General features: G+C 36.7%; 1 protein-coding gene across 9 annotated transcripts in view; it reads right to left on the bottom strand.

Annotated features, from left to right (window-relative positions):
• The window catches only part of PARD3 (par-3 family cell polarity regulator), a 447,831-nt gene that overhangs the window by 178,210 nt on the left and 252,465 nt on the right, over positions 1–17,156 (bottom strand). For all 9 annotated transcript variants that reach the window (XM_082753473.1, XM_082753470.1, XM_082753468.1 and 6 more), the window contains 3 exons: positions 14,771–14,809; positions 1,862–2,050; positions 1,218–1,388 (listed from right to left, as the gene is read on the bottom strand). In XM_082753473.1, the coding sequence (XP_082609599.1) occupies positions 1,218–1,388; positions 1,862–2,050; positions 14,771–14,809 (399 nt within the window). The remainder of the gene's footprint in view (positions 1–1,217; positions 1,389–1,861; positions 2,051–14,770; positions 14,810–17,156) is intronic.

The raw sequence follows: 17,156 nt of genomic DNA, 5'->3' as shown, positions 1-17,156 counted from the left end.
CTAAAACAGGATGTTACCAAATATTAAAAGGTATGAATTATTTCAATACCAGGTGAGAATCCATGTGCCTCCAAACGGGCTTTCCAGTGTTGTGCGTACATGTTTTGAAGCTGTGTATAAGCAATCAGGAAGAACTTAATACTTTCAGAAAGACTAGCATCTTTTTCAAACAAGATTTTATAATAAGATATGAACAGGAACTTTTTAAAGATCAATTTTATGCATTAAAAAAATAAATCTTGCCCTTTCTCCCTAGGTAGGATCAGGGGGAAACCCCTAAACCCATTTGTGCACATCATTTTCTGAAGCATGATACTCAAGAAAAGCATGATACTCAAGGTGAGACCTTGCTGGTGTTAGCATGGGTAAAAGAATGACTTTTGGTTGTTTTAGGAACAGATGCCTCCTTGACCTCCCATTCAACCGCACACTATTTAACACAGAGCATTTCTCCAATGCATCAAAACCATTTTGAAGTCTAACTCTTTCCTCCACAGCATCTGCAGTCCTTCTCAGTATCACACGTCCACATATTTCTACTAGAGAGCATTATTTACATTAATCTAGAAGATAAACTATTACAAATAATGAAAACATTTCAAAACATCAACACATTAACATAGTACTGGAGGAGACAGAAGCTGCAAACAATATCAGAAAAAGAATCACTACTTAGCCCTGAATTCAGTATTTGATACTTCCCTGAAACAAAGGGCAAGCCACAACATATTGAAAATCAGAAATAACAGAATTATTTGCATCATGTTTTATATATTCTTTACATAGAACTTTTAATTGCTTAGATAAAATATAGTAATGAAATGTATGAGCTCTACTCTTAATTAAAAAAAATTGAAAGCGACAAAGGAGCAAGTCAGTTAACACCAAGTCTATAAATGAAAGATTCAATAGACCTACATAAAAACCTCTAAAGAACAAAAATCACATAAGCAGTGGGATCCAATTACAAAATCGATATAGCTTTATTCAGTGTTTCCTGTTATTCATTGATGAAAATACTCAAAAGAAAAACTTTATTGATCCAGTAATAAGGTTAGCATGTCTAACACTGAATTTCAGATCATTTTGTAATTCTCTCCTTCTTTAGTTCCTCAAATATTATTTTCCTGCTCTCAGAGGAAACATGACATCTCCTATAAACACAAATACCTTAGAAGAAGTTAAAACTCCCAATCCCAATATCAAAAGTGTATTACCTCATTGCATTTACTTATTCGCCTCGCCACAATAAGCTGAATCATTCCTCGTTTGTTTCCTTCAGTGGACATGGACCTTCTTAAGGTTTCCATAGCATCTTGATTTGTTTTGCCCAATAACGATTCTCCATTTACCGCTATTAGTTGATCATTCACTCGAAGCCTGCCATCCTAGAAATTGAAAGGTTATATACCAGTTACACAAAACCCTCTATGAAAGAAGTGAAGTCTTCTGGAGGGAGGGGGAAGAAAACAACCAAAGAAAAATAATCAAATAACTATACTTAGTCCTAATAGTTTATAGCCAAGTGAACACAGGTGCAATAGCTTCTATTGCAAGCATTGTAGGAAATGTCTATTCCAATCATTTATAGATTTGCACTTAAAGCTATTATCATAATCTGCACAAATAGCACATTATTGACAGAAGCAGAGACTGCTTGTGTCCATCATAAGAATCTTTAAAATCTGTTTAAATCATCAGATGCATAAAGGTGAATTTTTGTAGAAATCTATATGATTTGATGGTGTAAATCAAAAATGCTAGTTAAAGAGCAATCTCTTCTTGAACCTGTGTTCATTTCCAAAACAGCCCAATTACGGAAAACAGAGGAAGACAAAGGTACACAGATGTTCCCTCTTACCTTGGATGCTGCTCCACCATTAATAATGGACTTGACAAAGATTCCTAAGTCGGCATGGTTTTCTTTTGACCGATTCCCTTTGACACTCACACCTAGTCCAGCTGATCCAGAGTCATTAAGCGGAACTTCAAATGTCAGGAATTCCCTGGTGCCATCAGGTGTGAGAACAAGCTCCTCTTCCTCTGCTTTCTGTCAGGAAGATTAACATGGGATTATAGAAGAGCATTTCTCTTTGGGAATTCTCTTCGTTCCACAGCTATTAGCATTAAAAAAAGTGCTTTTAAGTACAATGCCACAATATTTTCCACAGTAATTATTTGAAGAAACATGCACAAATACTGTATTTTCAATCACCTCCAACTGACGCCCAGATTCAGAAATATCTTATGCTTCTGCCTAAGTGCTTCTCTGTGTAGTAAAATAATTGAATCACATGTCATTACTGAATGTGCCATTAATACCGACTCACACGTAAGGTACCTTACAAGCCAAAAATGCTGCATCAGAAATATTTTCTGATTTGAAAACCTACAGAACTTTTAAAATGTTATCATCTTTGTAAACCATGGGGAGAAACTATGTGCAAGAAGATTAAATTGAAAAATCACTCATTCACCTCATTTTGTTTAAAACTAGCTGTGTTAGGAAAAATAGAAAATTACACAGCTGAGATCTGAAACAGCACATCTCTGCTATTGCCAGGTTTAGCATCAAATCCACTTCAGAGTGCCAATTTTCCTGTCTTCCCTGGCTCTTTCCTTCTCTTCTGTTCTCCTACCCATATCTTTGGTTCTTTACTGCCCTCCCCACTCTGTTTTAGCTTGGCTGGGACGATCACAGGTTTTGAACACCTGGAATTATAGTCCCAGCCCAGCCAGTGCCCCTGGCAATAAGGTGCTCAGTGACATTGCCCATGCAAGGAAAGCCATGCAAGGGCAACCTTGCCTTCTTGCCTCACCTCTGCCAAATTCAGGATGGCCTGGCAAGTGCTGTGGGGACAGGCTGGGAGCAGGGGTCCCCGGGATGCCCTAACAGAGCATGGCATGTGTGAAGGCAGCAAGTGTGAGTACAGTGCTGCGGAAAGGTAATGGTGAGCCCAAGTGTGCTGTTATTTTCTCACCCCCATGAAGGAGCAGCAGTAGGAGAACGCCCACCAGAACATGCACGTTAAGTCCCCGTAGTCAGCAGTTCTTCTCTGGAAGAATTAATCTGGCCAATTTTTTCATAATCTCAGTTAATAAGATTTACTAAGATCATGCCTCTTACTGACTTGGATTTTATACCGACTTTTCCCATGTCACGCATCTCTTTGCAAACCTCACTCCTCCTATTTCTCTACTCCCAGACTCTGGGAGCAGGGCAGTACGCATCACAAGCTAACTTTTGCCTGCTGAGCCATCCCTGTTTCTTAAGACCTGAGGAAATGCAAAGCTGACAGGCTCTTCTGAAATCCAAACACAGACTACTGCAGAGATGGATGTGAAAGCCATGTGGAGTACAGCAGACTGAGATTATCAATTTGGGCACAAGCATGTTAGTTTTGTCACCATTGACCTAGAAATGCAATGTGAAAATGTCAGATGGGAAGGAAGTCAGATTGCTGAGAGCACTGCAACAGCCAAGGGAAGAAAAACAGGAGCTCTGCCTTTTCCCACTTGGTTAAAAGCATGAGCCTTAATGTGCTCACCAGCCATTTCCCTCACATTAGACACACACATAGACATGTAACCATTTTTTTGTTATAATAAAGAATAATACTTCTTCAATTAAATTTAAAAAAAAAAAAGAACACCATCTCTTGAAGTGCCATAATCAGGTTGGTTTGCTCAGGAATCCCATTTTCCAAACACATCTTTTGACCTTGTAAATCAGCATTATCTGTGCTAGCTGTAACAAATGGAAATGTGCTCTGTGCCCATGGAAAAAACACTGGATTAAAAAAAATAAAATTCCCAAATTTTGGCAAAATTACAACCCTAATTTTCCTGTTTAGGTCACAAAAGCTTCAGAGTACACTTGAGATGCACCTTTTGTCAGGTAGCTGCAGAATAAAGCAACCCAAGCGAGCAGAGCATTACCTTTGAGTTTACATAGCACTGATGACTTTCATTTTCCTTAATAAGTAATGGTAGGAATAAAAGCTAGTGAGCCAAAAGGGAAATAAAGCCAAGGCAGGACGTATGGGTAATCCAAAGAAGCATATAAGCTTATCGGATTTGTCTTTACTACTGTTATCATAATTTTACAATCAATCCCTCCTCTTCCCAGTATTTTCTAATGTTGTAAAAAATACGCAAGCACTTCAGCCATGGTGATCTCCTTTCCAGTGCAGGGAGCAAAACTGCTTCTCCACAGAGTCCACCGGGTGTACTTCTACATGCCAAAGGGTCATGCCTCAGGCAGCATCCCCAGGGACCTGGCTCAAGGCCACTATGCTTCTTCTCTGCACTGAGACCAAGGAGCTGCATTATCAGCACCTACCCCTGATGTGATTCTTCTGCTTGCTTATTTTCCCCAGACTTAAATAAGGAAGCAATCTAATACAGAGCTACAGACACCCGAGTGTGAAGATGAAACTTAATGCCTAAACCTGGAGCAAACTACTCCTTGGAGCTGCACAGGAATGAGCACATCATGTGCATGAACAAAAGAGAGACAAGCAGCCTCCTGGCTTGTACTGAAGCCATGAGAAAATTGTTCGACTCATCCAAAGAATAGATGGTTGTTATTGGGTTAACGCTAGATTATTTAGGGGCTTCATTGGGTACCCACAGCTTTTTTCAACTAAGCCAGCTTGTTTCCCCACCTGTGTCCACAGTTTGGGGGACATGGAAGCCTTTTGCTCTCCATAATCGCCTAAATAGTGATTAGCGCCTAAATTAGCGCCTAAATAGCGCCTGAATAGCATCGTCTGTCAGTATCATATGCCTAAATGTAGATTTTAGAAAGAGAAAGCAAGAGAGAAAATGCACATTTTTCACGCCCCACAACTTCTAGAAACACTTGCGAGAAAATGTGATATTCAAGAACTGAACCATTAAGATTCAAGGACTATGGATATGGAAGTACGGCCTGTAATATTTGTACCCCTTCATGGTACCAAAGAAGGTCTAGGTATATATGAAGTATTGAACACCAATTCTATTTCATACAGACCGTGGAAGAGAACTAATGTATTGGCCATGAACCTCTAGGTGTGACAAAAAGGAGCCATTCTCAGAGAAATTAGCAGCAAGATTTTAGCCTGATACCTTGACATTTGAACCATGGTTGGGGGGTAGAGGGTGGAGGACAAAAGAAAATGTATTAGAAATGGCTGAATCCTTTGTTAACATAAGTGGTTACAGAAACACTAAACATAAATTTACTCTCCTTAAGAAAACTAAGTATCAACCACTACAAAAAGTAAAATTTACATTGAAGTTGTACAGAATATTAAGAATTTACACGTAACAAACCATAGAAATTCCTTAATACAGCATTAAAATGCACAGAAATCTAAAATACACCGTTAAAAAATTTAAACTGGGAACACAATCACTTCCTAATTGCAATAACTTCCATTTGATCTCGATATACTCTAAATTAACGGCTTCACTACGTCAATCAAACACCTCAATACTAGTTTCATGATTAGTTGATCTGTGAGAGAAATTTATTGCTTCATACACTTTGACAGACCAGCAGTAAATATGCAAGCAAATTTATGTACTGTGAACCCTACACAACAAAATTCAACTCCCTTAAGATTTTTCACATATTACGTCCAAAACAATTAACAGCAGGACAATATTCTGTTCAAACAGAGTCTGCTGAGGAAAAGGTCATCTGAAATGACTTCAGCTGGATGAATGAAGCTGCTCAAGTATGTAATCTGCAATAAAAATTCGATTGCTGAAAATATCTGTAGGTGATTTTTTTTTTTTTTGCTTCAAATTCATACTTAGCACCAATTTATGCTAAACGACATTTGAGATAAGTTTTTCACTTTTTAAATATAATATAAATATATAGCAAATTTAAAGATAAACTTGATGACTAGAGTGAAATTATGGCAGTGTTTAGATATATATGGAGATTTAAAAAAAAAAAAAAAAAAAAAAGATAAAAAGGGGGAAATTACTTTCCTCTTCTACATAAGATCAGTTTCTGATCTCATTAAAAAACTTGATATAATCTTAAAAATGACATTAAAATGGACCTTGACACTAACGGTGCAATAAGCCTATTTTATCGTGTTAGTAACAGCATCTCCTACTTATCCTTTTATGTTTTAAACACTACAAAGAAATTTCTTGCTTGGGACTTCTTCCCTTTATAAAATCCCATCAGGGTTCAGCTGGTGAATAAGCAGCATGAGATGGGTGAAAAAAAAAAAAAAAAAAAGAAACCTAACAAAAAAGAAAAACGTCCTCCCACCTAACGGGGGAAACAATTTTCAATCAATCTGGGACAGGTTTTCAAAGTGGCTTGCTGCAGCTACAAATCCGGCTGCATTCTCTACTGAGAAGTTCATTCTCTTGCAAGCTTAGACATGCTGTCTTCTCAGCAGCTATTAAGCCACTGAAACTTGTCTGCAAGTTGCTTTGTGATTATGTGTGGAGAAAAGAAATAAGTTAATCATGCGACTCTAAGCAAAAATCCAATGCAGTGCTGTTTTCTTTCACAGAGGCAAATAATAAAGCTCTGCATCCCACACCTAAGGAGAAGCTGTATTTCCATACAAAACAAATGGAGACATTTACAGGGCTCCTGTATAAACACATGTATGGCTGTACATACACAAACACATCCTTTGTATATAATGATCATGTTCGTGTGATAGATTAAGTAACTATAGCACAAACCCCATCTAATGCCTCTGATGACCCCATCAACACTACTTATTTTACCAGCCCTAAATCTTTCTCTGTCCAGTCTTCCCACATTACAGCCCTAAGCCTATTAGCCCTAGTTTAATCCTTATTTTGTTGGCCTACCCAGCTTTTGCCTCACAAATGTGTCATTTTGAATTTGCCTGACTGGAAACCCCAAGTGCCTGAAAGGTAAGTTTGAAGTTCCAGGGCCCACCAGGTCAAAGCAATGTAAGTTATACAAGTAAAAGGAATGGAATATGCAAAATCACAGATGTACTCATTTGGTTCCAATAATGGGGAACCAGCCTAAGGTCACAGCCCTTCCCAGGATAGTTTCAATCTTGGTAAGATTTTAACATAGTATTCATTCTTTATTCCTTTCTCAAAAAGCACCTGTGAAACTGAGAAGCCATAACTCCCATACATTAGGAAGCCAGTAAAATCTACCTCAAAATTATTACAACAGAATTCTTATTTTGAAGCATATGTGACATATGCAGGAGAAAGGAGATGCCAGATAGGCATTCTTGGCATCAGAGAGGACTCTGTTTTGTCCTCCAAGTCAGGCAGGTGACACTGCTGTGGCATCAGGCAACCTTCTAAACCGAGATACACAAAAACATGGCAACACTCACTTTTATCACATGGCATCACATATACAAACATATAACATTAGTATCAGGCAGCTTTAAGGAACCAAAACAACAGTTTCATTGGTCAACAACTGTTTTATGGGGCATGATGTTTGCTACTCTTGTAAATGTAGATGTATTACTGCTGGAGGGACTGAAAACAGAGCAATGTAGGTGGCCTGTAGCACACCGCTCTGACTTCAGTCGAGGCCTCTCCTCAGGAGGAATTACTGAGAGCTGATGCATCCCGGTGTGGCTAGGTACTAAAGGTAAATATAACAACAGCAGCTCATTCAGATTTCAAACTGGACCTCCAGCAAAGAAAAGTCTGCCTCCTGCCTCCTGATCATGTAGCACCACACACATTCCAAGTTTCCATTTGAGTTTCTTCCAGAAATACTACAAAGCCTTTTATCATTCTTTCCTTTTTTTTCCCTTTTTTAAATCAAACACTTGTGTGTTGTGTTAAAGGCTACAATAGCCTAAACTGTCAACTTACCTAGTTTATAAAATGATATCAGGTGTAAGCCAACTAAACAACTAAAATTCTTATGCCTGCTTTGTCATTTAATTCTTCCTAGGTTAAGTATTTTAATCTCCCATACATTAGATAAACACTAATGAATCTTATTTGCACGTATACACTGAGACTCATTATTCATATTAGCTAAGTTAATAAGTCACATCTGGCGAATACTGCACTCTTGTTCAAATCAAGCAGCAGCTGCTAAATATCAAAAACTACATTTGAATTCTAAGATTTTATGGGAAATGTGGTCTGCTTTAATTTTAATCCCATCAAGGAAAAGTTTTTTGCATATTACATGTGGATTAACTTTGGTACGTCTTTATACGTAGAAATGCTAGCTCATGAAAATACTGAGAAACAGACCTGTAACATTTCCAGTTACATCCATTCTAAGGATTTAATTCAGTACCAAAAAACATGTTCCGTATTCAAAAACGTCTCTGGTTTAATGCTTTTGATGGATTAAAAAATGGTTTAGGAAAAAAAAATATATTTTTTTTTCCAAAGCACAAAAAATTCCAGCATGTGATTTTTATTTAGTATGAAAATCAAAGCTTTGCAAAAGCCCATGTTTAAGTGTATCCACATGTTTGTTATTTATCTATATGAGAACGCCATTGCTTGTCTATGCTAACATTATTCTTCCTAATGCTAACATGCTGATCTGGGGTGTTGTAGGAACTGTTTTAAGCAGTTGAAAATCTATGTTTAAAATCAACTGATCAGACCGCTAAAACTCTTTTGTTCATTATACATTTCAGAATTTCATACAGGCAATAGTCTCTTGCAGTTACCCTAATAACTACCATTTATTAAGGCCACCAAACCCCACTCCAAATTGTTGTTCCTACTCAAACTTTGCGCTCCTGCTGTATGTTCTGAAACAAACATGCAATTGTAATGCTAACCTCTTTTTTTATTATTTTTTTTTTACAGATGCTTATCCTGGATAAATGAAAACCAAGGGATTAGATACACAGCAGGTGTCTGCTCTGCCAGAAGTCTATAAAGCCATACCTCTCTGCACTATCCCTTGTTCCAGAAAACCCTCAATACCCAACACAATAATGGCACAGCTCGCTAAAAATCATTTTACTTCTCTTATGGGCCTATTGGCTGTACAAGACCAGAAAGACAAACGAAGCAGATACAGAGTGTTTGGGAACGCCAGCCAGAACTGGGAGTGCCCCATGTCTCACTCCTAATTCTCCTACAGAACGTCAGGCAACCATGGCAAACCAGTTCATCTCACTATTTTCCCAGGATTTAAAGGCAAGGAAGAATTAACATCAAGCACCTAAAACCAACAGTGCAGTAAAACAAGCTTTGCACGTAACCAATGAGTGTCCAAAGGCTTAAATAGGAATTTTAAGCAACAACATGAACTTTGCACTGCCCCAAGTTAAGCCAAGTGTTTGGAAAAACCCGTGACCTCAGTGCCTGTGGTAGCAGATGACCATTAAAGGACCTGGGGGCCCCTTTCAGTCTCACATCCTATAGCTGTTGTTTGAACTGTAAATACCTTATACAGCCAACTTCTTATTGTCCAAAATAACTTGAGGCTGTCATGTAGGAAATAGTATAATAATGGTGAACAACTACGTGCACTCTAGTGGGGCTTCAGGATGGCTCTGTAGAAGCAGCAGTCATAGAACCTCAGTGCAGGGACACTTACATTGGCTTGCATGAAACTGTCCAGCAAGTTTTATAAAACTAAGCATTGAGAAAATGGCTAAGGATGCATTTCACTCACAGCTCACTCAAAGAAAGACTGTTGGGGTGCATCTTCCCATGTGCCACAGTCACATCAGCCCGGCTACATCACCGAGGGTGACAGAGACACAGCTCTGAGCAGGAGGGTCAGTCCCAAGCACAGCACTCATTACACAGAAGTTTTTTTGTGGATTATCCTTGAACATTCCAGGAAATTCAAACTACTCAAAGAGCATTCATAAACACAGTCCCTCAACTGCTGTTATTAATTATTCACAACAAATTATGTCTCAGCTCAGCTCATTAATGCCCCCAGAACAAGCTATTTAATAATGGAGTACCTCCTATGGTAGAAGACTCAAAACACAACATTATCTTGCAGAAGATTACACATTTGCTCTTTCTTTCATTTGATCTGTTCCTTATGCCACATCTTGATGAAAAATAGAATCTATACCCATTCAAAATAGTACTTTGAATACATTGTAAGCACCCTTCTGTCTCACACCGTTAAAAAAAAGTATAAAAACAATCAGCTCCTGTTGTTCCTAAACATCACAGAGGAAACAACAGCGTCGGCTCCACGAACATCCAAACCTCTCCTTATTTGATAAAATCATGCTGTACCTAATGATATCAGCCCTGCTGTTGGTGTTGGGTGAATGTGCAATTTTGGCTCAATTTTTAGGTGTTTCAATCACCTGTTCTAGCAACAGAAATTGATGAAACTTTCCCAAAGGAGATTCTGTGTAAAGAAATGTTACATTTACTAAGTGATACAAAGCTGCTATATAAGCTGAAGTTCTAAGCAAATGCCTAAAGATGAAGTGATGGGAACTTAACTGACAGCTTTTGAAAAATAGAGCTATGGGTACATATATTGTACATTTTTTTTGCAAAAAGCAATCAAAAATTAAAACAAAACAAAACAAAAAATAAGCCACACCCAGAACACCACTATTTAAAGCTGACCACTCATAGCACTTTTTCCCAAGACTGATCTCCAAGGATTTTCCATCCATCACTCAATATAAATTTTGTTTTTGCAGGCATTGGCTGGTATATCTCTCATAATCTTAACAAAAATAGTTGTATACAAAAAGTGTACAAAAATGATTATGCATTAGCTGTTACAAAATGCCTCTGACCAAGGCAGCTTTATCACCCAATTCCAATAGGTGGTGAAATTCTCACACAAAAACCATAGCTAATTTACTCAAAATCATACAGAAAAGTCTATGGCAAGAGCAGCAACTGAATCCAAACATGCTGTGAGGTTTAGCTGTAACATTATCCTTGGGTTCTGAAAAAAACATGGTGAGCAAAGTGAAATTTAGATAATAATAGAAGTATCAGATGCTCAAGTTCAGAGGAAAATAAAAAGCAATCACATTTGCAATTTCTATAAGGGCTGCTAAACTTATATATATATATATAAAAAAAATATATAAATTGTTCCAAATATATATATTTGAAAATATATATATTTAAAATATATATATATATATATATATATAGAAAATATATATATATTTGAAAATATATATATATATTGTTCCAACACACCAACCGCTCTTGTTGTGTCACTGTTAGGAAGCCTGCGCTCACTGAAATTCATAACATTCTGCTCACTTACAATGATTTGACAGAGGAACAAATGAGAACAGAAAACTGAAGCTTTCCCATGCTGCTGAGTGCAGCAATCGTCAAATGGAGTCTGAATCCCAACTTTGAATCTCCCTTTATCAACCGACAACACTCCCTAGAAAAACTTCCATATATGATAATTATTATTTTTCTAGCATTATGCTTACATGGAAGTTAACTCACCAGTCTGAATTCAGAAAACAAACAGTAAATGACAATTGTAAAAGCAAAATATTACTGAAACACTATTGACTTTCAAAGAGTATGAGGAAAAATTAATTGGCAGATGTTTTACATAGCATAATTAACAGTTCATTTCAATGCTCTGTAACAAGATTAAGATAATTATACTTAGAAACAGAAATGTAATAATGATAAATTACTAGTTTTCATATTACGGTCAATCTCCTACATTCCAAATAATCACCATGTTCAGAAATAGGTGCATCTGTTCCATTTTGTCATTAGCTATACAAATGGTACAAACTAGTGGCTGGGTGAAGCAATGCTTTCAAATGTGATACAGGAGATTTCCGTGCATCAGAAGTAAACTGAGTGCCTGTTCCAACTGTCAGCAAAACACAACGTAAAAACATCAGTACTGTTTTCACGAGGTCACACATACTGGGTAGAGCTGAAAATACATTAGCAATTTGCATTGCCTATGGATAACTGGAGAGCAAAGCTTAAATTCTGCAAGGTTAGCACATTAAGAAACCCCCTTATTTATGGAAATTCATGAATGAGAATATGAGAATGTGTATTCCATGGAGGTGTACAAAATAAAAAGCCATATGCTTTCTTGGATGGGCAGTTACAGAGTAAGCCACTCTCAGTGATTTCTGGCCAGAAATAAATTAAGAAACTAATTTTCAAGGTTTTCTTTTATTGTATTGTATTCTAACTACTGCATTCAAGTGCCATAATACTTGTATAAATGATTTCAAACAAGCAGTTTCATGAATGTTACCCCTGAGTGTTAATAATGTACTGACAAATTAGGCTTTATATTCTTTCATTGATATCTATTCTATTCTGTTCTATTCTGTAATATATAAATTTTATTCAGGCCTTCCATTTTTTCTTCATTTTTAATTTCAAAGGTGCATTTTTCTTCTATTTCCCCACAAAGACATATCAAAAACAAAACCGAAAAAACTACAGCTATTTTGCCTTTAAATTAAAAGCAGATTTTTGTACTTCACCTCTCTCATTTCTACAGCTTCACTGCTTTCATCAAGCTTTTCTTTTTCCTTTTTTATATTATTATTTTTTATTTTTTTGCTTTGCTTTCAACTATATCAAGTCCTTGACACTTGGAGACTAAAACCGCACAAATAACAGCACATCAGAGCAGGCACAGAAATAGAAATTGCAAGATTAGAAATCTCAAAGACGAGAAAAGTAGACAGAGAAGGAATAAACAGGGATTGAGACACAACCAAAGAGAATAAAGGCAAGGAATGAAAAATACTTAAAAAAAATAAAATTACCAGGAAAAAAAAAAAAAAAAAAAAAAAAGAGGACAAGTGTGTGACTGTATTATTAATGTGCAGCTGAGAAAATTTAGTTCTGTAGAATGGTAGTATCGCAGTTATCCAAAGCAAAGGAAATTGGAAGGAGGGTGGGCAAGAGCAAAAGCATTGTGCGTTTTAAACACTCACTGCCACCTTTAACATTCAGCCCATTTTTTTATTCCCACCCAGGGGCAAGCAAATCTAAAGACATGTACTCTTCATACTACTATTGATCGCTATTGCTTTAAGCTTTTAAACAAATTAAAAAAAAAAAAAATCTCACCCCATAAAGATTGAAAAAAAACCACACGTTATACAAAAACATTTTTGTATTGATCAGCTTTCTGTCTTCATACCCACGCTGTATGTCTCCACATGCTTCCCAATTCACTTCCATCTTTTCAGATCTTGCTTGAGTTTTCTGGCTGATTCAAGCCGAGTTTTTCAGCAATCCCTAGCTCATAAACTCCCTATTGCTCCTGCATAATCCCCTTGATAAAACACAATTTATGGCTCACATTTTTAGAGAAAAAATGAGTGTCTTATTTTCTTTTGGACTTTTCTTAGATGAAGTGAGGAGGTTGGTTCAAAAAAATAGAATTTCAAAAATTCAAATATTTCAAAAATTCAAAGAATTTCACCATGGAATTTGTTACAAACAATTAATTTTGCAACAGATGAGCAATTGCTTTATATAAAGCACCTATAGGCAACCTGCCTAATCATAATGAGGTTTGGGGGAAGTATTTCAATATAACTCCTAAAATCAGGACACTTTTATAAGACTGCACCCACAAATTATTTTCAATTGTACTCGATTACAGGCAAAAATGCTATCTTGAGCTTTGATCTTTGATCTCTTCATATATCAGCAGTACATGGCAAGAAACTATGAAGATAAGAATACGCATGCACTGATGAGATGTGCTAAAAAGATACTGTAAGGCATGTCAGAAACAATGGTACACTCATAGTTTTGCAAAGCCCTTGAGCTGATGAGTTTCGTACTAGAGGCTGTATAAAGAAAAAAAAAAAAAAAAACACATGGAAAGATAAAAGTATTGCTACTTTCAGTCCAAAGTAGAATGTTACATTTTAGAGGTAACATTATACTGGCCTAAAAACAGTATCAACCAGTGTGCCCTAAACTGAGACGACTGCTCTTTTCCTAAACTTGATTTAATCTCAGATACTATCTCACTATTGCTGGCAATGTACTGCACTTCATCTAGATAGATTTTTCTGTTCTTCAGCAGTTTTTCTAACAAATTTCAAATCCCAGCATGAATCTTTTTAATTTCTCTGTAATCTAATTTATTATTTAATTTTGAAATAGGTGCCTAATTGAATGAAGCTTCCTGAATTATGTTTTTAATTCAGATGTCGTATACATTTATGGTAACATATTATTGTAATATCCTCTGTTAATACTTCTTTTAGTAAACATTTTTGCATGTTAGCATAAACTGTATTAAGACTGACCTTGTCCCGGTGACTAAAATTAAGTATATAAACAATTCACAGCCTCTGATACTTCACATGCAACCTGTTACAATCTTTCAAGGGTTAAACTTGATACTACTTCCCTGTAGTTTCTTTAAAATAAATAACAAACACCAGTTTGCTATGAGGGTACAATTCAGACTTAAACACAAACTGCTTAATTTCTCTTTTTTTGCATCTCAAGTTTGGTCATATAATCATGCTTTAAACAATTAGTTCCAAGAAGTAACCCAAACTAAGAGTCCACTGTTATCATTCCAACTTTAGGCTTCTGATTGTATATAAAAGACGTAATTTCAAATAGCACTTGAATGTAGATAATAATTGAATTGTACGTAATATTCAAACAGTATTTGAAATTACATAAAAAATGCATTCAAAATGTAAAGCTAGAGAGAGCCATCTACAGTATATAATGTGAAAGGAGGATCTGTGAAACTTTGATGGAGAAGTGCCATATCAATTTAAAAACATTTGGGAGTCTTCCAGTATGGAAAAGACAAAGCTCTTACCGTTTCCTTTGGAATTTGTGACTGGTTTTGTTCTGCATTCTAAAGGAAGTAAAAAAAAATAAATAAGAACATGGCTACATACGACATAAACTATCTACTAACAGGGGACTAAACAAAGAGGTCTAATTCTGACATGAAGTGGTAAGGGAAAAATGAAGGGTGTTGTCACACTCCCTGATTCAATTTTTTTCCAAATTTGCACTAAAGGAGAAGTGAACAAAAATAACCTCCACTGATCTTGGGCCAGTGCAACTGACTTTATCTGGTTACGAAGGAGGTGGCTATCTGGCTAAGGAAGGATCACAACTGCTCACCACCATTTTCTGGCTGGTGGAGTGTTCTTATTCATGGATCCTCCCTGGCATTTCTCTTCTGCTTTGAAAGCTTCATAGAATGACCTCAGCAGTCTAGATGAACCGTTTCAAATACTTTAAACAAGTACCTATTTTTGAAACATCCATTCTCATTTTAATAAGGGATTTCCCTTTAGAGTGCATTTGAATGATCCAGAATAACAGAACTGGGTATCCCAGGACAGGAGGGAGCTTTCAGTCCACCATTGGTGGCACACTCCAGTACCCTGCATTCTTCATTTGTATCTCAGGGCTCAAAAGGCTACATCAACACATCATTGGTAAACCTTTTTGCATTCTGCCAAACAATTTTGGAAGCACGTGTAAGGAATATTGCTCTTCCAAGCCCACGTCCACTCATATTAAAACCCCTTTAAAGACCCAGGAGCCACCTTGCTGCTGGCTGGATGATCACTTTCAGGCAAACCAGCCATATTCTATTGTGCCAAGATGAAAACCTAAGACTTATTGGACATTTTTGCTTTGGACTGTCTTGCAGGAGATTAGAATGGTTAAGCTCAAAAAACATAGTTGTCAAATGTTAACACAAACATCCAGTTAGCTTTACCCAACAGCCAATAAGAATAAGAATAAAAAATGAAGGTGTCAACTACCATGTAAAGAGCCATATGTAGCAATGGACATAATAGCTTGTAGGGTACAGGAGACTAACTCTACAAGTCAATCTCCCTTTGCCGATATTGAGAGTTTATCTCAAAAGCCAACTAACCCAATACTTCGGTGGATTCACATAGTCAGTAGCAAGCTCTACAGAAATCCTTCAGAGCAAGCTATGTTTAGTTATGTGAGGTAATGACAGTATTGAGTTAAACTTAATTGCAGTAATCCTCAATCCTTTCATAAAGGAAGGAGAAAAGTTTTTTAAGAGAAAATGTGCTTCTCACATTGATGTGGACAAACCCTAATATATTAACTATCTGGCATTAGGTAACACTGGAAGCAATAAAATGCCTGGTATTCTGGAGAAGCATAATTGTTCTTCCGGGTCTCACTGGTAAGAGTTGACTCCTGACAATTTGATTTTATTCCCTGCTTCCACATTTTACTCACTCTTGCTATGATCTGTACTGTAGAAGCTGCTACACTGAATGGTGGCTCTCTATCACACACGCAGCTCTTAACCTCACAATGCAAAGATCCCATACTGACCTCAACGGGCTCAGTTTAACATTCCCATAAGTTTTATATGCAACTATACTTTTCTTTTTTTTTTTTTTTTTAAAGTCCCTTCCAGACAATTATGGCAACAAAATTCAAAGACATTAAACTTCACAACTCTCCTGAAAGTTTAATATCTTCATTTTACTTATAAATAAACCCAAGGATAAATAACTTTTTGAAAGTCATTCATGCAGCCATAGCCAAAAACATAAAATCTAAACACCTCATTTATTGGGATTACTATCTGTACAAATGTTGGCAAATATAAAATGGTTTTAATGTAGTGTTCCTCAGAAAGGAACAGCAAGTCCTGCACTTTATGGTACAGATAATATCAAATAACATGATTTTATGTGTATAGTTTCTGAGACACATCTCATTAAGATAATATTCAATGCATACAAATGTAGAAAATGTGACAGCAATAGGGGAAGGATGGAAAGACAAATTGTTACTAGGTGGCCAAAGAAGGTTTGTATGGGAGAAAGATGAACTGCATGATTTCAGATCATTCCCCTCCCTTCTCCAGTATTCATTTTCTTTTATTTTGTACATAAAGCTAGTAAAAGTCAATGAGAGGAACTGGATGAAAACACTTTTTTTTTTTTCTTTTAAGATTATTTCTTACCAGAGAAGAAAGAACAGCCCTCATGATGGGTTTTAATTCAACACCTTTCCCCAGCAATTCTGCTCATGCTCTTTGACAGCTGTCAGCAGAGCACACCTAACATCCCTTCTTGTCAGACTGCAAACAAACAAATCCTTATGCAACGGAGGATCATCACACACATATACTGTCAGATCCTCACAATGCAATTTGTTCAGCTGGAGCTATGGAAATGTACTCCAGT

Source organism: Aythya marila (genome assembly GCF_965140915.1).
Source record: "Aythya marila genome assembly, chromosome: 2".
NCBI classification, from domain to species: Eukaryota; Metazoa; Chordata; class Aves; order Anseriformes; family Anatidae; genus Aythya; species Aythya marila.
The sequence above is the reverse complement of the archived record's forward strand: the minus strand, read 5'-3'. Positions and strand labels throughout refer to the sequence as shown.